Genomic DNA, 21,056 nt, shown 5'->3' with positions numbered 1-21,056 from the left:
GCCCTGTTTCCCAGCCCAAGCGTTTGAACCCATTTCTCTGACAGACTGCTAAAAGCCCACCTGGTATTTTCACCATATATCACGATACAATTACCTTTAAACCTAAGGAGCTGTAACATCTGTGTACGTCAGTCTCTTTTTCTTCCTGCGTGACAGTAGGTATCAGATTGCACAACTGAATTGAAATGATATGAGAAAGAAATGTGCGCATGGCCAATTGGTATAGTTCCCACAGGGTAAAATGTTGATTGCTGGATTATGATATTTTATTTTGCCGTGTATGTGCAGTACCTGAAATTAGTTTATTTGGTTATATGGCCATGTATTTGTGAATGAAATGTTGTGGTGTTGCATAATGAGTGAAAAAACAGCCTGAGATATCTGTGTTTTCGGTATGGGTATAAGGTACTTGTCTTTCCCAAATAATGCAAATAAGCCTTGTTGGGCCTCACTCTAGTTTGTCCATGTCAGTCAGTGCTGGGACTCCCACAGTCTCTAAGGGGAACCAGTATCACCCAAGAGCCTCACAAGCAGAAGTTCATCTTCTGAGACAGATGGATGACTGTTTGTCTTTAATGATCCAGTTAGTCCGCGCTCGAGTTTGATTGTCCTATGCACCTACAGGTAATCAACACAAATGAATTGCAATTAATTCAGCCGCTAAAACAATTTCTCCACCTGATCCGCCGGAGCATTTTGGCAGTAGTGGGCCACGAGGACGTGTGAAGATTTGTCGGATTCTTCAGGATGAAAAGCTCCATAAAAAAAAGAAAATGAAATTTCCCCAACTAACATTTATACTTAATGTATTGCTTTTTTAAACGGTGCCATCTGTGACACCTTTCTGGCGTCAAACACCTTGTCTATCACACCTGGCTTCTTTCCTGGAAAGCAACCCAGTGAACACACAAGGATAAACTTAGCCTGTAGTCCTTATCATCTCGTCAAGGAGCAGCACACTGGGAATACAAGCTTATTACTCAACTGATGACAGATTGCTCGGTGAGAATCAATTTGCAATTGATACATTATATTTATACCGAAAGGGTTTTGTTACATTTTTTTCTAGCAGCGTTCCAGTTTTTAATTTCCAACTGAACTCCTTGTGCGTTCCCTGGCCTGTTCCCTGTTTAATTATGATCCACTGGTCTAGTCCTCTTCCCCCCCTCCCCAGGATGACCGAAGCCTAACAGCCACCAGCACTGAAAGCTGAACAGATTCATGTCACCCAAGGTAAAGAGCTTGGCTGAAATGCACTCCAACAAGAGTGAGTCTAACGTAGCTCTGCTGTTCAGCTTCGCTGGGACTTCCGAATGTTTTTCAAGGCAACAGCATTCTGCTTGTTGAATATCATTTCACTATTGCTTCCTGTAGAGAAGTGTTAATATAGAGGCAGGAGATTTTTTTTTTCTGCAGAGTTGTGTTATATACGGTATTCCTACCATCATCATGCACTCTGCCGAGTTTGTGTTTTTTATTCAAGAAAGACAACTATTAAAGAAAGAAAGCTATTAATTGCAAGTGAGTAATGCAGCCAGGGTTTAGTATCGTACCTTGGCAATCACACTTGTCCCGTGGCCAAGAAAAACAATTTTATGTAATCAAGCCATTTGGAAAATATTTAGGCTATTTCTTCGTTTTTTTCTAAGAGGCACAAAGAGACTTCTATAGTATTACATAGGAAAGTTTGATTAACAAACGCTTTCAACTCTGACAGCATTCCTTTGCTATGTAAATGAACTTAAAATGATTAATGCATCTTTAGAAGCAAAATCTAATTAGATGAGTTTCACATATTCCTATATTGAGCAGTGTAGTTTCCCCATTAAGGCTGTATTGTATGTTATGGACGGAAGTCTTTTCATTGAACACTGACAAACAGCAGTAAATGTAGAAATAACATTTTCAGGCTGGGCTGATGATTAGAAGGGAGACTTGTTGGGAAGATTACACACTCAGTAAAGAATCAGAAAAATAACACTTTACTTTAGTACTTTAAAAATGATAGTTTTTAACCAAATACAGCAGTTTAACCTGCTGGCTTTACACAATCCACGTGGTTGGCTGTGCTGTGGTGCTGCCGGCACAGAAGAGTTGCTGTCATGTGCCACCAAGGTGCAGTAAGCGAGTCCCCTCCTACTGTCTATGTAAAGTGCTTGGGGATCCTTCAGGAAGAAAGGCGCTATATCAACACATTTGTCACTCCTACAAAAGAGGTAAAAATATATGTGATGAGAGCCACAGCCGCTCATCCTGGTTTCAGTGATGAGAGCGTGTTACTGCTGCCTGGGTGGGATACTGACTCCCCAGCACTGCTGGTCACTAATTGTACAGCTGGGTGGACTGGGGCCACTGGGGTGCAGTAGCTGCCTCAAGGCATAACTGCAATGTCTGCAGCAGAGGCTCAAGCCCATAACCCGTCAAGTCATGAGTTCGAGGTGGACCAAAGTGCTACGCCGACCCACTGCTATAGAACGGGCGAAAAGAATGCAAAAATCGACAAAGGCGGGTAAAAGGCTTAATATAAATGTGCTGATGCTGACTCTCACTCTCATTCCCTCCAAATTCCGTACCGATCTGCTGGACCAGACGAAGAACTGGACTTCATGTGTGTGACTGATACTTGAGGATGTCAGCTAACGTTTGCTTTTGACAAAGACACTTGGAGGGAAGGGCTGTCAGCGAACACATCTGCTGGAAATCACTTCAGTAACTGGCTGACATGTCTCCAAGATCAGTGCCACGTTACAAAAAACATCAGTTTCTTCTTTGTAGTGTGTATTTGTTTACTTTTAACTCGTCCCTACAAGGACAGGGGACCTAGCTGCGCTGGCAGATGGCCAAGGCTCATGTCCCGTTCCCACTGGAGACAGAACTGTCCAGCGGCACAGTGGAGCCGTGGCAAGGGACAGACAGTCTGAAGTGTGAGGGTGAGGCGAAGTCAGGGGATTGGGGGCAGCGTGGGGATCTTAGACTTTTTTGCTCCGGGAACACTGTAATCCCAGTCCTGCAACACAGATTGGCCAAGGTGCCAGAACTTTGAACCAGGAGCAATGTTTGTTCTGTTTCAGATGATCATGTTGTCTGAATAATGTAAATAATATGCGTTTCTTTACTTTTGAAGAATGAAGAACACCAAGATACCATAAGACATAGAAAAAAATCCTGACTCCTTGTGCAAAGTGTTATGAATTTGACCTCGACTAATCGATTCCCTTTTATTCAATCTGAAGTTCTGTCAGTCAAATATACTTTACAAATGAATTGAATGGGTGCCTTATTTAAGGATCTGCAGCACCATGTTTTTTATTTAACTAAAGATAAGAAACTAGCTTGTGGGAGAGGTAGGGTTCTCTTTGAAGACAGACAGGAATGGAACAGGATTGCACCTCAATATCTGGGCGAAGCTCCGTGGCCTCTAAAAGATCTCTCCTGCTCCATCGGCTCTTCCCACATGGCTCCCTGCAGCTCACTGCCAACTGCAGGGTGACGTTCAAGACAGACACACCTGCCCACAGCCAGTGCTCAGTTGACAGATCTCTGTTCTTTCAGGTTCTGGCTTTTAGAGAAAAATGTTTTCCGAGGAAGTCAGGAACCAAAAGGAGGAAAAATGTGCTGCACTGAGCTGTTTGTTTAATACGCCCAAATTCTCTTCTAGTTTGATCTATTTCACATTTGCAGTGTTCATTTTTAAACCTATCTGAAAACAATCCCTAGGATTTTTTTTTTCCAAGGCAGTCCCATTACAAAGTGCTAGGATGGTATACATGGAAATCTGCATGCTTTCTTTGAAGTCTCTGGGAACAGGGAGTGCCTTCAGCAAAGAGGGAAAAAAAAGCACAATGCTTTTTTTTTCCTCTGTAAGGCTACCGAGGACTAAAATAAGACAATCCAAAACAGCTGATCTTTCAATTGCAATAAAAATAATAAAAAAAGCAAATGCAATTATCTGCAAACTAAATTGGTGAAACCCCCCATAAATGTCAGTTTCCAAATGACTGTAAACACTCCCATGACTTAATCATGGCTCCTTCCTTTTGTATGTTTGTGTTTTTGCCATCTGCCACCTTGAGCAGCAGAATTAAGCAGCTGCCAGTGAGAGAGTGATCTGGACCAATCAGCAATGTGATCCTTTTCAAACTGCATCTGTGTGAAGCACTGCAAAATGTGGATAGGAAAAAAAGGCTCTAACAAGTTGTTAATTACATTTTCCCTAGGAAAAAAATCTTTTAAAGAAAGCTCCATTAGCATAAATGTCTTAACACATATTAGACTGATGTAATCAGACACAGCTCTCTGCCTCTCGTTCCTGGAAGTAAATGTAGATCTGAGAAAAATGCTACCACTTCATTATATTAGCGAAGATTAAAAGCAAAGCGCTTAAGAGTGATTTGGCTCATGAGTATTCTCAGTTGTGTTAATTTAAAAATGAGTAATTTAGGGCTGAAATGTCTGAAACATTTAAAACAGACGGGAGGAGTTGGGGGGAGGATTTGTATCTTCCCAAAAAACTGCAAAAGAACCAAAGAATATTTGACTTGTGTCACATCAGCCCTTGTGCTAAAAGGTTATTATGCACATTAATAGTTAAAGGGTGTGTGTTTACTGACACATTAATTCCCATCAAATTATTTCCACCAAATTAAATTTTATATGCCGTACTTAGTCCTCAATTAATGTTAAAGATGATGTGGAAAACAAGACACTAAGATATCTCAACTCGGCTGTATAAGACAATAAGGAAAAAGGATAGGGTGACTCATCCTTCTGTAACCATTCTGCTGTATTTCTTCATTAATCACATGCAGATGGGAGTTTCAGTAGTGGTCCATACTCTGTGGTAGCAGCCCATGAATACTGCTCCGCTCACTCTACTGGTGAACGGCTCACATGGGCTATGATTAATTAGAAACAAGTCTTTCTGAAAAGATGAGTGCGGTACTCTATCCTACTACGTCTCCCGCTCTTGTTCATAATAAAGATGTCTTTCAGAAGCTGTGATCCTGCTCTCTGCTCCTTTGTGGAGGGGACGGTGACCTGCTCCAGCCGAGGAAAAAGAAGAGCAGGAGGCTCGCTGGCCGGCCGTGTGTGTGATAACGGGGAGATGCAGTGTGAGCACGCTGTGGCCCTGTTCAGTTTTAGGAAGGGGGCGGGGCTGTGCACAGAGCCCCCCAACCTCGCCGCTCTGCTGTCTCCCGTGGAGAGGGAGGCGTCCAGGGCTGTTTCAAGCCTCCCTCTGACCACTGCCTGCCAATGTCAGCGCCATCACCCACCAGCCTCACAGCTGGCGACCAAGGATCAGTCTAATTTCCAGCTCCCTCTAATGATCACCATGAAGAGCAACCACTAATCCCATAACTGAGAAAAATGACCCCCCGCAGGCTTGCAATCGAGATCCAGAAACACGCCGCACCTCGTCAGAACCCCACGGTGTCCCCAGGGGAGGGGGGTGGGGTGGGGGATGATTCCCCCAGGGGGCAGCACCAAGCCCCCCAGGGCAGGACCCCCTTCTGCTGAGGAGCAGACAGAGACGGCCGCTTCAGAGCAGCACATGCCCAAGTGTTTTTCACTCATTGCTAGAAACCAGAACATAAAGTAAACAACATATGGTTAGATCCATTTTTTTTATTTTTTGTCAGTTTAAGATGGCGTCACGTGGAAAAAGGTTCCCCTGCTTCAACACATAACTGGATGCAGACGAGACGTCCTCTCGTCATCCAGGCCATCTGTACAGGTTTTCAAAATGTGCGCTTCGTAAACTATTTGGTATATCATGGCAAGTTCGAAGTCTGCATAAAAACTCCTGTGCTGAAATCGGGGGAGCTGTCTTGAAGAAAGGGACGATATTTATTTAATTTTAAAGCGAAGTGAGAGCTTTTTAGAAGTTGCTAATTACCAAGAGACAGTTACTTCAGGTTTTAGTAGTCTTGCTGTTTGATTAATGCAAATGCATCACTGCACCTTGTCAAAAACAAATAACCAGATGTGGCTTCAATGTTGTCTCCAACGGCCGAGGAAGGAAACCAAATACTAGTTCATCACCCCCCCCCAAAAAAAAATTAAAACATGTTTAATACAGCCATTTAAGTAATGAATCACTGCTTCTTTTTCATATAAAAAAGGAAATGAAAACATTCATTTGAGTCCATTTAAATCACATCTCTTCGTGTAATTACATCTCCGAATCGTGGCCCTCTGGGAGTCGGGACCGAACGGAAACAGGAACACAGAAGTCTCCATGCAGGCGGCGGGGCGACGTTGGGCGGCTGAGGAAGAGACAGGAGCAGCTGGCGCTCCCATCATGCCTTTCGGCTGTCAGTGAAAGTCTGGCTTTTCGGGGAAGGTGCACCCTGCGCGCCTGATGATGACGTTGGCCGCATAGTGACCGGCGTGGATGCACTGCTCCAGCGGCCGCTCATAAACAACCTGTGACAGAAACCCTGGGTAAGGAAGAAAAGAGAATGTTCATCTGTTAGCACCGAGAAATACGTGGCTGTGGGAAGCCCAATAATAAGATAAGATCACTTTATTGGCCATATACAATTTCTTTTATTAGACTAATCTGTTCTTTTCACATACCCCAGCTTGCTCTCCATGAGACACACAGGCAAGATGAGAAGCTTGGGGGCAGAGCACAGGGTCAGCTATTTTATACAGTGCCTCTGGAGCAGTTGGAGTTAGGGGCCTTGCTCAGGGGCCCAACGGAGTAGGATTCCTCTGGCGGCTGCAGGATACCAACCGACAGCCTTGCAGCAACAGGCTCAGATCCTTAGCCACAGAGCCACGGCACTGGCCTGTGGCTAATTAGCAGGAATGAAGGCCCGGATCCATAAGGATGGTAAATTGAATTTTAAATGCAGTTTGCAACAAATACTAACTAAGTCACAAATGAATATGTGATTTAATAAATGAATGAACGAACAGCAACCCAGAACTGTGAGGATGAATTAGTGCCACTGCCCGCCAGCCCCAGGAATGTCTCTATCCAATGTGTCATTACAGTACAGTGACATACAGCTGGCAGACTCGTGTTCTGACATCATCAAGTACTGGCTCGCAACCTCTGCGAGAGAATAAAAATCGATACTATGTTGGAGCAAACATGCTTACAGCTTTATTAGGATGTCTTGCTTGTCCTGAAAGAGCTACTGAAAGACCTGGTAACAAATCAGCTCTTGAAGCCAGAGAGCTTGAGAAGAGGCCCACTGATAAGGTTATTACAAAAATAAACTGCGGGAGACTGAAAGGCCAGAGCGAACAGCACAATAAACGTCAATATTTCAATTTTCAAGAACAGCTAAACCATGTGCTGGGAGATGCGTTTGGACAAACACAATTACATCGACTTGTTTGAAGTGCGCAGAAGGAGGGACTTTTGAAATAGCACATGAATACTTTGAAAACAGTTAATAAGAATGATATTCTGTGTAAAAATGTAAGAACCTTTTAATACATAGAATAAGGCTTTAAAAAGCAACCTTGTTCCACCTTCAATATCATCAAGACCTTTGTTTTATAATATACTGAAGGTCTCACAGCGTGACACGGGGTGAAGACGAACAGGAGTTTGTCATGGGGAGAAGTACAATTAGAGGCTCCAATCAACCATTTCTTAGCACAGCTTCCCGTCCAACAACACTCTGACAACAGCACAGAAAAACAGAGTGCTCTGGTAGGAACAGCCTTGCTCTCTTGATTATGTTTGAAACAATGAATGGGGGAAAAAAGTGTTCTTGATTCAGAACACATCAGTGCCATATGAAAAACTACAATTAGATTTAAGACAGAAATGAAACGCCCAGAAAACGAACAGTCCCCCCCCCAGCTTTTCTTCTATTATTTTGCCTGTATTTCTTTTCTTTGGTTTAAGAACCTCCTGAAGTCCACAGGCTAAGCAGGGCAGGGTGTTCACCACTGCAAACAGTTCCGTACCTGGTGCTTCACCAATAACCTTCAGAGCTGTGTGCAACAGCTATTTCCTTCCCCCACACCCCTCCATCCTCCCACGTGCTGAGCCTACATGCAAAATAATCTAAAACTAAATAAAAATAAATGAGGATTGTGCAGAATAGTTCTTCAAGAGTTTGAAACAAGCAAGCAATTAAATACCTATAAAAACTCTCTTTAAACACACCCAATGACAAAATACCTACCAAAGTTACAAATATTGGCACCCAAAGCAAGGTTAAAAATTAATTTGAAAATTAAACAGCCCTCTGTCGACGTCACAGGTTACACCAGTGCGCTGAACTAGCGCTGATCCGCGGGACAATTTCAGGCTGTGGCAGTGATCTTGATTCTAACACAAACTGCAATCAGTGTGCATGGGAATTTAACCATGACTGGTTTTGAGTGAAGCAATTCAAGATTAAGGGCAGCTGTTGGAGGTATTTAAAATGGACAGCTCCTGACAGGAGTTTGAGAAAATGCTGATGTGTGCATCGAAACATACCTCCCACAAACGCATCACCAGCTCCATTAGTGTCCACAATCTCACTCTGCTCGATTTCTAAGACGGGGAACATCTTAACTTCATCACCTAGGAACAAGAAGAGAGAGAATAAAATGCAAATCTGAGAACATTTTAGAGCCTGAATCAGAGCATATATTCCACTTTAATCTATAGTACAGGAACTAATTATATATATGGATTTAGTTACATATTTCCATTGCATCTGACAAGGCTATTGCTCTATTACAGGTGATAAATTGAAATTCTGCTCAAGATGTAAGCTTTGGTAAATGTCAAACATTTTCAACTACTAGGACTGTTAACAGCCTCCACAATAACATGCTTTATGTCAACACTACAGCACTTTCCCAGGGAACCTCAGGCCTGACAAGTTTGGGCCTTATGTCCTGCCAGCCTTTGTGAGTTGTTTAGTTTACAGGGCTTTTCTTACGTCCCCATTTTCTGGGGAAATGACAGTAATTTCTTTGTGCGTGCTATCGGAAATACTTTAATTGAAAACCTACACATGTACTGCGCGTATAGATAGAATCAGGACCTTTTGTATTTGTATATAAAATATGTGCTTTCAAGTCAGCTTTAAAAAAAAAACACTGTCAACATGTTTAGGCAGCAATAAAAGTGGGTCTTAGTGGCTGGAAGAAGTGGGGAAATGGGAATTACTGACGAGAGAAAACACCTTCCAGAATGACATTACAGACACATTACAGATCCTCAGGAGCAGGGCAGATCCTCTGCCTCACCTGCACAAAATTAAAGACTCACATTCAGATTGCAAGAAAAAAGATTTCCGAAGGGGGAAGGAATTTGGGTTACTTTTCTGGGACTCGAAATAAACTGTTACAGCTAAAAAAAATAATTCCCAATGCCGTGATTTTAAGACTACAGGCCTATGTTTCTAAGGAAGCTACTTATCTGTTGCACCTTGGTACACAGACGATTGCCGTGTGTCGATGCTCCCCCAACACACACACAGTCCATCTGATTTGCTACTTTCAACACAGCCTTTTTAAAAAGGCACAGTGCTGAAATATTTATACCATTATTATCCATCAGAACATAATGAGACTTATTTATTAGGGCGCCAGAAGACTTCATTTCGAGTCCTGGGCATTGCTGCGAACTGAGTGCCGTAGTCAGTCTCGTCTTTGATCAGTCTTACATCTTACAATCAGTGCAAATTTTAAACATCTTTGTTTAAGCGCCGCCAGCTGTCAGCTCCACTTGTGCGCTGATGGAGACGGGCAAGCTGATGGGCCATTCTGGAGCGCGCCGCAGCAAACCACGCGGGCCAACTGCAAAACGTGACTTCATTTTAATTACCTCTTCCCGAAAACACTTGATTGGTTTTAGAACTTCCAGCTCCACGACAGATGTCATTCTCTCCCTGCCAATAAGAACTTTTATCATCTCAATGACCAAAACATATTCTAGGCGTATTCTGGGTAAGCACTGGTCTCTTTTATTAGGTTTTTAGAATCTAATTTAATTTCTACTTCAAATAAATCATTTATGTCAGATTCATAAAGAGGACTTTGAGATCCTCTGTTCTGGAGCCTCACCAGAATAAATTACGCAGAAAGTCTTCAGACATTTTTCATGGGTCCCTCGTGGTCTCTAATGGGGAAAAACCTACCTCTGCCCAAATTCCGACATTTTCTATTTATCTGGGTGTATCACAGACCTGGGGAATCCGCTCCAGTTCTATAGCCGCCATGTGACATCTCCAAAGACAGCCTCTCTCTACAACAGACAGGTCCCCTGTTGCCTTAAACCTTCCAGACTAGGTCTAGGCAGTACCCCAGTCCCTCCTTACACGTGTAGAGCACCCCACGGTGTCTAGACGGACAAGCTGCAGGCACGGGAATGAGCTTGTGAGATGCACTGACACTGAGGGGCAACCCCATAGCACCACAGACGAAGGGTGCGCTGTGATACATATGCTTTATCTCAGAGATCGCTCTGTCTTCTTAAACGAAGCTGCCGATTGTGGCTTTGATAATTAATTACGTAAAATGCAGATCCTTTTAGGATCAAGCTAATTAGTGGCAAAACGACTTTGCTTAATTAACGCTGCCGATGAAGCATGCTAACCCGCCTCCCTCTTGAAATGATTAACTGCAAATCTTACATGTAAATTATGTTAACAGTAATTCATAGTTTGTCAATTATTCTACAATTAGAGGTTAAAACGCCTAATTGGGATGCGGCTCTAGCAGAGTACCGTTCCTGTCAAACCCATGACAGCAATGGCAGGCTTTGGCTCCCAGTCCAGGTTTTCTAAACCCACTTTTCCGTCTATAACAAGAGGCTGAATGTTGACCAGAAAATGTCCAAGTTTCTGTTTGTGAGAGCTGCTGACACAAAAAAGAAGGTCTCTGCTTGGGGACATCTCTGTATCTTCTTCAGTGTTTGTATCTTCATGCTGCAGACCCACTGTAATCATATTCAGCACAGACTGTATATAGCATGGGAGCTGCAGGCAGGCTAATTTTACCAAACAGTTAAACTCTCCTTACTTACCAATAATGCCTCAGTCCTTCTTTCAGTCCTTAAACCGTTCTGGTGTTTTGACTGAATTATAATCTATGATGTTGGTGCTTTGTTGTGTGTCTGCATACAGATATATACACACACCTTATACCTTCAACGGCTTTTACAGATAACAAACACACACATGCCAACATTGTCTTGTAACACACTCTACCTTTCAGATGTGTTCAAAGAATTTATTGTTGCCCTGCAGCCTGACAAACAATGTTAGCGCCCATTAACAGAGCCCTCTCTTTAAATTTAGTGACAGAAGAACAAACATCCCAAGCATCAGAAGAGTAAGATACAGTTTACCAAGCTCAATACAAACACATACTTCTTTTTTCCCCAAAAACAATATTCACATTTCAACGGGAATTTGAGATAGAGGTGAAACGTGGCAGCAATCAACAGATATGGAGGCATACATTTACTGCAGGACAACTCAGATTGCATCAGTGTTGTGAATGAAATTAGGAGAATCCGTGACGTTTCAGATTTGAAACAGGTATAAATGTGTCAAAAGGCTGAGGACTTCCCAGGAGGCAGAAGTCCACTAAATCCTACTTGTGTGGGAGTGTGTGGGAGAGGACCAGTTGGCACTGAGGCGGTTGGGAATTAGTGAGGCATCATTAGCATAAACACAGGAACGTCAGCCTCACTTGAACGTGGAACATCAGCCATGTCAGTCAGGTGTCAGGCTTTGTGATGACAGCAGTATCTGCTGCTTGGGTCTGGGCGGAAACAATTCTCTCTTTCATACCTTCTACACAACCTGACAAAATGCCACTGAATGCCACCAACGCCCCTTCAATTAAATATAAAATTCCTTAACACAAACTGACAGCACCCGGCGCGGTTGTGTGTCGGATGGTTCATCATTTCTGTGGGGGGAAAAAAAACGAATAAAGGTAGGTGCTCCCAAAATTCCTCCAGGAGGCTGGAACTGAGCTCCTGATGGAAACCCAAATCAGCCTGACTGCAGCCACAGAGCTGGCCGGCCGCGAGCTGCTCAGCTGCGCTCCGGGGAAAATATAGCCCAGCTGGCCGGGAGTCAGCGCACACTGGGGCTGCTCCAGGTGACTCCATTCTGGTGAGTCATGGCAGAAATATGGACTGATTACTGGAACGAGCTATTGTAGCCATACATCACAACAGAACCCGAAATGGCCGGAGTCCCTGGAAAACTAACCAACCCATCTGGTTTTCAAGAATTCAAACACTCAAGTCATTTATTAGGCTATTGTTAATTAGCAAGGGCATGATTTCAATTATTCATTTAAATCTGTGACTTAGTACAAAGAAAATGTAAGCAAGCCTGGTATGAAACCGAAAGATTTAAAATGCAAACTAGACGGCAAAATAGCTACTGCAATATTTTCTTTCCTTATAAAAAAAAGAGCTAAAAATAAAAACAAAGCAGCCATTACCGACCAGATGTTAATATTCTAAATCCTTTTTGGATCACAGTAGTGATATTGTAAAACAAATTCATTACACTGTAAAAAAAAAAAAAACAAGCACTTGGGAAAACTGTCTTTAAAATGATGACTGTTTTTATTGCTTATTTTTCTTTAAATTTACAAGACATCAAGTAGCACAGAGCTGCACTTCCACCTTGAACAAGGCTGAACTTGCACATGTGCGTGTAGACGGCATTGATGTTTAATGGTGCATGATGCTCTAGGTAGTTCCCATAACCTTGCTTTGTCTCCGACAAGCTGCGTCAATTGATATGATAATATCGAGAGGATGTCTGAAATGAGCAGGGCTGCGCTCGGACAATCTGTGTGCTCTTTGGATTTTCCACCATTTGGTAGCCAAATGGTGTCCAAAACTCTTTCTTAAGTGCCAAAGGCAACACTGAATTGGATTTGGAACACATGGAAGCAGAGCAGATGCTTAGAATCCAAATGATATATATGTACACGTCTTAAATTACAATAAAAAAACCCACAAACTGCAGTATAAGCTGTGCATCGTGATACTTTATTAATAAACTGTTGTGTCTAATCTACATATTACCCTCCTTATAGTGGGATAACACCTAACACATCTGCTCGTTTGACTTTGTGTGCGTAGGGGGTGTGGGTGTTTCATTATAAAAAAGCTGCACAGCTTATAATATTATCTGAGAGATCAGCTTTTGTGAACAGGATTCCTTGAACAAATTACAGCACATACACAAACTATTAATTAATACAGTACAAGGACTCACTGTAGGCACAAAGCACGGGGGCCTGCAGGCTAATTCACATAAGTCTCATAAAGGAAATAATGGCAAGAGTGCTAGAAGAAAATGATCATGAAGAGAAATGTGATTAAGAAAAACAGAAACTTACACTCTAAACACTGTGCTGAGCTCCTCTCTCAACCTGCTTCCCCATGTCTTTAATCAAAAGGCAGAGTTCTTCTTTCATTCGAAGCAGATTATTGAATTTGGCTGTATAAAGACAGCTCCAGTGAAATCAATGACTAATCCGAGACCAATTTTATGTTAATGTAAAACACAAAGAGCGGATTGGCAGAACTATTTAATAGGCATGGTAATTAAAACTTTGCTGCCAAGATACTGTTTCATTGCTGTTATTGGCCTGTGGTCTGTCTGTAAACATTGCTTCACTTCAGTACAGATGACTTTTTTTTTTTAATAGTGACTGTGCTTGCCTTACAAGTTCATATAAATCACAAATAAACTGGATCCCCGACTAAACTGATCTCATCTCTTTTGCTGAAAAATTTTTTGGACTTTTTTGCTGGGCATTTTTGGGGGGGTATTTCTTTTTCTTCACAACTTTCTTAAAAAAAGCCTGGAGCATAAAATGCAACCTTTCCCTTTGTCTCATATTTAACCTTTTGGAAAAAAAAAAGGATTTGCTTTAGTCCAGGGAAATCTTTAACATTCTCATATCATTCCTGGAGATGATACTGTTCTATCAGCATGTGCAGGAATTAAAAAACATGATTTATGAGATATGTACCATATGCATATTTGTTTATGCTAATCCTAAGAACCATGCAGTTGATACTTTCACATCATAAACATTTACAACATCACTGTGGCATTACAGACTTTTACAGCTGTGCTAAAAATAGTTTCCCTTTGAATGCACTGCACAGTTAAACATGGGTAACTGAAAGAGGCATTTGCTCCATATTAACTATTTGATGGGCTGATGACTCTCACTTAAGAGATGATCCGGACAGCTTTTTAATCAAATTCATATTTAAAATCTCACCTACTTTTATCTGAAACTTTTACAGTGTACGTCTTGTGTGGCAAATCCATGCCCATCACTAGTAGAAATATTTATCTCTCTGCAGACGTCTGTAATGACAGGGCGTCACTGAGCCATGGGAAACTGGAGCACACCAATGTCAGCCAATAACAGGCTGAGAAACCAGGGCTCCGGCCTTCAGAGGCCTGCAGTGAGAAAGATTACTTCACGTCAGTCCCCGCATCACGCTCAGCCTGAAACATTTCATTTGCTCTATAAAGCACTATAAAGGCTCAGCCACAAAGATGAGAGGCACTTCTCCGGCAGGGTGGTCAACATAGTCTGTTTCCTAACTAGCAGCAACATCCCGGCCCAGACAAGTGGAACTGGCAGCGAGGGCTCACTACGGGAGTGTCATCTTCATCTCCTCGAGCACGTCACCAGCACAGCCAGGCTGAGCAAGCAAGCCACAAACCCCTCCCCCAAGAGCTGGGCTGCTCTGTCATTTTTCTGTGTCACGTATTGTTTTTTAAGAGGCATTGTCAAATTTGGAATGTGTAAAGGTTAATCCCATGCAGAAATGGACAGAGAAAGAAGAGACCTGTTTCTGTTGTTAAGCCATCAGGTCTGGAGACCAGATTAAACACCCGAGGAATCTCAACAGCTGAAAATGTCGAGTCTCTTCTTTCTCTCTAGTTTTTTTCTACTAGTGTGGAATTAACACTAGTTAACACTAGACACAGCTCCCCATCCGAACGTTGGGGAAATGTCGAAATTTGTTGTTATGAGACCCACCAATTTTAACCTTCAGTTTCTAGAGAATCTGTCTGAGAGTAAAATCGGTAAAAAGAGGTCGGGTGGTCTTGGCTGATCCAGTGGGACAAGAGGAAACAAGTCATACAGAGAAGATCGGCTTTAATTAGTCTTATCGATGAGACACATGAAGTCAGGGGGTCAGAGGAGTAACGACTGACAGGAAGAGAAGTTGAGTGTTTGTGCGAGTCTGTATCTGAGTGCAAATCTCAGATACGGTATCTGTATTCTGTATCAGAGATTCTGTATCAGAGAGTGTGTCCCTATCAGAGATTGTGAGTCTGTATCTGAGAGTGGCAGTGTGAAAAAATGTGTGAACAAGGGTGTGAACGTGTATGAGAGTCTGTATCAGAGTTACTGATGAATTATATGTGTGATGACTGAATTGGAGGAAGAATCCTCACAATGACAGTAGTATGAATCAAAAATGTCTTGTTTAATATGTGAAAGTACCAAAGCTAAATGTTTTGGGTCCACCTTCACCCCATGCTGAGTTTCATTCTGGCAGAGTACAGAATAGTAAATGAAAACATACCGAAGCTAGGGATGGCCCTGTTTAAAAATATGAAAATCTGTGTGCATGCAGAAGTGCTTGTAGGAGTGGGTGTTTGGGCTGGAGAAGGGGTGGATATCGCATTTTATATTCATCTCTATCTAGGAATTGCCTCGATACATTTCCCTTTCACGCAAGACTGCTGGTGGCAAAATTGGCCAGACACTTCAAAGGCACAGTCCGGCTCCAATGTGACGCTGAAGCCACAGTGAAGCCGGCGTGACTCTGCAGTCCTCACCTCTGTACCTCCTCACATCAACCTCCGGGCTGTAACAAGCTGTCCAGGCCACAGGGTCTGCTCTGAGAATTGTCCCGACGGGATGTGAAGTTACACACCAAGCAACAGCAAATCAACAAGGACAGAATGAGCAACAGCACTGAGAAACAAGATTCGGCACTCACATATTCTCTCTCTCTCTAGAGAGAGAGAGAGGCTGACATAAATGACATCTGTTCTCACAGTAATCTATTTGATTAAAATCCCATAAGGACATAATTCTGATTACTATGCAGAGACCTACCAAGGATGTTTAGCAATATTTAACATCAAACTTGTCTAGTTAGCAAATTCATGCTACTGCACTCTTAAAAAATACTGGTTTTTCTATTGTGCATGATGAATTCTAACTAGTGTCTAAAATAAACAATGAAGTTTGTTACAGCTTATATGATACAAAGTGTATGCTATGATATGACCATTTTAAGTTCTAGGTTCAATATATATACAGAAATAATTACACATATCACAATGAAGTCTGTAGAGAAGAAGCTTAAGCCAAATAAGCAACAATTTTGGGTGAAATCTCGATTCATGCAACACGCATACCGTATATTAAACTCACATTTCCACCACTATGGAAAAAAGCATCCCATGATCTTTCCTTTTTTCAATTTGTATTGTAGTCACTCAGGACTAACCAATTTAAACAATTTTTAAGGGGAAAAGCATTATTATTCAACGCCTCTTTCAATTAAAAACTTTAAATTGATTATACTGAATCTCCAAAGCCGGTGCAGAACACTTTCGACAGGTGTGTTCTCGGTTATAGATAATGCCCTTTCGATAAGGCACACGGCAGCAAAACAGCTTCTGAACCAAGAAGCCCATCTCTGGGGGTATCATTAGAAACAGGTAGAACTTCAAAGCACAATTTTTTAAAACTCACAAAAAAAAAACAAGCACTCCAAAAAATAAAAAATTCAAACCCTTCAAAAAGAGAATGTAGATGGGTAGGTAAATCCCTACAAAAACATTCAGCGGGGATTTTCAGCTTTAGAGAGCATCAGCTGAAGGGAATGATGGGCAGATTTATAATGAGACAGGCCAAGTGAAGGGTAGACTGCTAACGAAGTTAAAAAGTTTGTATAATTTTGCAGTCAAGGGAGGTAGAATTCATGGATTATGATGATGAGGTATACAGTAAATGTTTACTGCAAATTCAGAATCCAAATAGATTTTAACAAAAAGCATTCCCAAACTTTCTAACATTAAAACCGTCAGGTACTGTATATACTAACAGCAATAACCAGGCACGCTGTGATTGTTTCAGATTCTATTTACCACAACAAGCTATCTAGGGGTTCAGACCTCAGTCAAAGTTTTCACCTTCTATTTTTCAGGATGTTATTTAAATGAACATAGAGGGAAATCTAAGTATTCTTTTGGTGAAAGTGCAAAAAAAAATTTTAGTTTTCACCTTCTGTGTCAAACCAATAACTTATCGGGAAAGAAGAGCTCATTTTCACCTTCTGAGTGAATCCTCTACCCCGCCAGGCACTTAAAATACATTGTTTTGTAAGTATTAGAATGGATTCAAAGGAGAGTGCTCTGAGACCACATGCTAGGTTCTGCATTAAATTAACTCCGATGCTCTCCGTATTTCCCTGTTCTCTTTCTGCTGTCTTGTTCTGATTAACAGCATCAGCATGGGAAGAAATGAGCTTGCCGACTTCTGAAAATGACCATCCAACCTTCTATCAACAATCTCTATAGGCTCTGCTCTGCATCCGCCTCGCTTTTCAGCCCTGGTCCCACTCCTGCACTTTTCCCCGACCACTCAGACGAACTTGCCTCTATTTCTCCTTCATCCTCTTCCTCGTCATTCTCAGTCCTCACCTCCTCCAACTTCCACCGGTAGTTACCCCTACTTCTCCTCCTTGACACCCCTCTCTGGCTCACACATCTCCTCCCAGATCCAGGATCACAAACCTCACTGGCTTCTCAGGCCCTCCATCAAACTCACCTCCTCCAGGGTGCTGCCCCTCATCTCCTTTCCACGTCTCAACTTTTGGGGTGTTTAGGCACAAGCTGTCTATCTCGTCGTGTTGTCACACAACGAAAACCCTGGTTTCTCTCAAGAAATGGCTGGACGAGATCCTTAAACCCATTAACTACTAACTATCAAACGGGCCTACATAACATTAAAACAGTACTTCTGCACAGCGCAGAACAAATTAAAGGCCTAGTCGGTCTCTCATCAGCTATTAAATGCAGCAGACCTCCCAAATGCTCATTTATTAGCTCGCTCCACTGCAAAGGTTCAGGGCACAAAGAGCCTAATTAGTACTTTAATAGGTGCATCAGCCAGGCCTTGTGCAGGTCAACAGTCCCTGAAAGCACCATTAAGGACAGCACCTCTCTTGCGGCTTTCAATAAGCATGTTTAACGCCAAGAGGTGAGGAAACGGGTGATTTAATATTCAGGGGGAAAAAACAACAATAACAAATTGGCATCTCTTTGGAGAATTGCCCCATAGGCCAGGCATTTTTACGTCCTTAATCATTATTAAATGACTTAACATGACACACGGAGCCTGGCGAACGATTGCATCCCGACAACAGAACAAATTACAAATGAAATGAAAGATCAAGCCGTATTAGAGGTCCGCCTCTGGGAAATAAAAATCTTTAATTCTCTTTTATATTGACATTTATTTGGCTGGCATGAATAACAACGGAGCAGTCAGATTTGGCGATGCCGAGTGCTACTGTATGGCTCATCCCAGGGCCCTGGAATTCCTTGACATTTATCATGTTTGCCTTTGTAGACGACATCACAACATATCTCTTCATCCTCCTCCCATTCATCACGCTTTTTATATAAAGTTCACGGAGCCACACAACTCTGTCTTCATAAAGAGCAGATGAAAAAGGCCAGCAGGTGTTATTCATCACCACGAAACACCTACGGGACACCAGACGTGTTCATTTTCTCCGAACCTCTGGGGGGGGGGGGGTTTGCCTGGATGGGGGAGCTCTGGTCCTCCCGATAGCGGAGGCTTATCTGTTAGCGCAGTTTCTTTCCCGCTGACGAGGCTCGATCCAGAACGCGCTGTCTCCGGCACGTGCCGAAGCAGCCCGGGAGACACTGGGGTAGAAGAGACAGGCCACTGGGGACGCACATGGCCAGCACCTTGCCAGGCCAGGAACCCCAGACCGCCACGTCTCAACTCTTGCTTCCGAACCCCAGTTTTGTCTCATGACGCTCCCGCTCAGAAATGCTATTTTTGCCCCTCCAGTTACGGCCCTGTGTTTTTGTCAGCCAGCGGTACATTCTAGAATAAGTGTTACCCCCTCCCCCCCCCCACACTTCCCTAGCAAAAAAGGCAGTGACTCCTGCCGTGCGCACGAAGGGCCGCGCTCTGAAGGGAAGAGGCACTCGAATTCTCTCTCCGGTCCCCCAAACTCCCCACCCCCTCTTTCATTCTTCGAGCTGCGCCGCAGAGCCTGCTGGCCTAATCAGTTACAACTGTGACTCTCTCTCCTCCACGGCTCAGCTCAACTTCCAAACTCCCAGGAACACACCCCCCACCCCTCGGTTACCGCGGCAACGGCTCCCTGTACAACAGCCTTTCGGATACAAACACTGAATCGGTGAGAGACAGGAGGTCAAAGCCAGCACTGACTTAATTTCAAACACTGTTGTGGAAAATGACTAAGTAAAATGATTCACACTCCGTTGTTAAGGTGATCTCTTCATAAGCTGTTTAGTGATACCAAGGAAACCCTTCGACACCATATTTTTTATGACAAGTGTGCATAATTGTCTGGTCACAATTGAACAGAACTATATCATTTTCTGAAACCTCAAATTTGCATTTATTAAAATACAAAAGTAGAAGTCTAGAGATATAAAGTTGAGGGGAATATATATATATAATTAGTATTTGAGATTCTGATGGGTACATGGAACTTTGCTCTTCTGAGCAACAGCAGGCTTAAATTCAAGAGCCTATAAAAATAATTCCATCTAAAAAAAATACACACTTTTGCCAGAAATGCTGCTTAAAGCACTTCTAATGGAAATCCCACTCAAAGGTCGTCCTTTCTTTGCAACCTCAAATGTGACCTCGGACAGTGAACTGGACGCTGAACTCTAAAACGGAGCACGAGGCTTACCGCTGGTCACCACAGTGCCGTCCTTCCCCTGGGTGAAGACCACGATGCGCTGCCTCCGCTTGTTCACTTTGGGCAGACTCTGGGCCTTCCTCGCAATCTCCTCAATGTCCTCGGTCTGCAGCAAGAGGACAACACAGGCCCGTCACTTTAATCCACAGGAGGAGGAGAAGGCGGGGTCCCGGACGTTTGGGGAGAACACACGCCCGTGGGGTCGAGATGTTCCAGCTGGACTTCGCCCTCCAGAGCACCCAGATATCGCGCAGAAGCGCGGCAACAGCAATACGGCAAAAGAAAGAGAAAGCGCTTCATCGCCACCAGGGAGATGACGTGGACTTACTGGAAGTCATGCTAGGGTTCGTGAAGGTTTGCCACTTAAAAACCTTAAAAGAAACGTAAAAACCCAACAAGAGATCATCTCCGACCCCAGTGGTTCCTTCATAAAATGACCTTCTATTTAGATCGACAGAGAAAATAAAGATGAGGAAAGAATGATGAGCAGAAGTCAGATTTAAAAGTCTAAATTTATGCAAAGCTCTCTCCTCTCCAGAGGAGTGGTAACAGGACTGCACACTGTCCCACTGGGCTCGGTCTGGGCAGGCAGCAGATGTCCAGTTGTGCCCCAGGCAAGCTTTTGACCTGCACGCTCCCCGGCACAGAGAGCAGAGCAAAATGATCTTAGTCATCTCCGACCTGTCTGAGTTGACATCAATTTCTCCTTTGTTATTTTACTAAAGAATAACATGCCCTTTTTTAGGAAAAAAAACCTCGAGTTGTCAAAAGACAGCAAGAAAGAACAAGGAATATGGAGCAGTAGGATCTTGGGAGTCAAATCAGAGGCCACTGTTTCAGTTCTGAATATCCTGTGAATAGGCCACACATCTGTGCAACCTAAACATCACACCATCCAGCTGTCAGAACAGAAGGGGAGGGACGGTTTGGCCTTCCTGACTTTTTCCTCACTTTCCCCATTCAGAGTAAGCTCAAGCCTGAATCTGGATCTGTGGTATAAGCCCGGGCTGAGCCTTGGTCACTGTTCCCCTGCCAGCCGAAAGCTGTTACTTTTTCCATTAAC

The 21,056-nt window shown here is 43.1% G+C and overlaps 1 protein-coding gene across 3 annotated transcripts in view; it reads right to left on the bottom strand.

Annotated features, from left to right (window-relative positions):
• Nucleotides 1-5,610: 5,610 nt before the first annotated feature.
• adka (adenosine kinase a) overlaps nt 5,611-21,056 on the bottom strand; it is a 130,867-nt gene continuing 115,421 nt past the window's right edge. For all 3 annotated transcript variants that reach the window (XM_069188873.1, XM_069188875.1, XM_069188874.1), the window contains 3 exons: nt 19,985-20,099; nt 8,453-8,539; nt 5,611-6,440 (listed from right to left, as the gene is read on the bottom strand). In XM_069188873.1, the coding sequence (XP_069044974.1) occupies nt 6,316-6,440; nt 8,453-8,539; nt 19,985-20,099 (327 nt within the window). In that variant the 3' untranslated portion in view covers nt 5,611-6,315. The remainder of the gene's footprint in view (nt 6,441-8,452; nt 8,540-19,984; nt 20,100-21,056) is intronic.

The sequence above is a fragment of the Lepisosteus oculatus genome, chromosome 4 (assembly GCF_040954835.1).
Source record: "Lepisosteus oculatus isolate fLepOcu1 chromosome 4, fLepOcu1.hap2, whole genome shotgun sequence".
In the NCBI taxonomy this organism is placed as follows: Eukaryota; Metazoa; Chordata; class Actinopteri; order Semionotiformes; family Lepisosteidae; genus Lepisosteus; species Lepisosteus oculatus.
The sequence above is the reverse complement of the archived record's forward strand: the minus strand, read 5'-3'. Positions and strand labels throughout refer to the sequence as shown.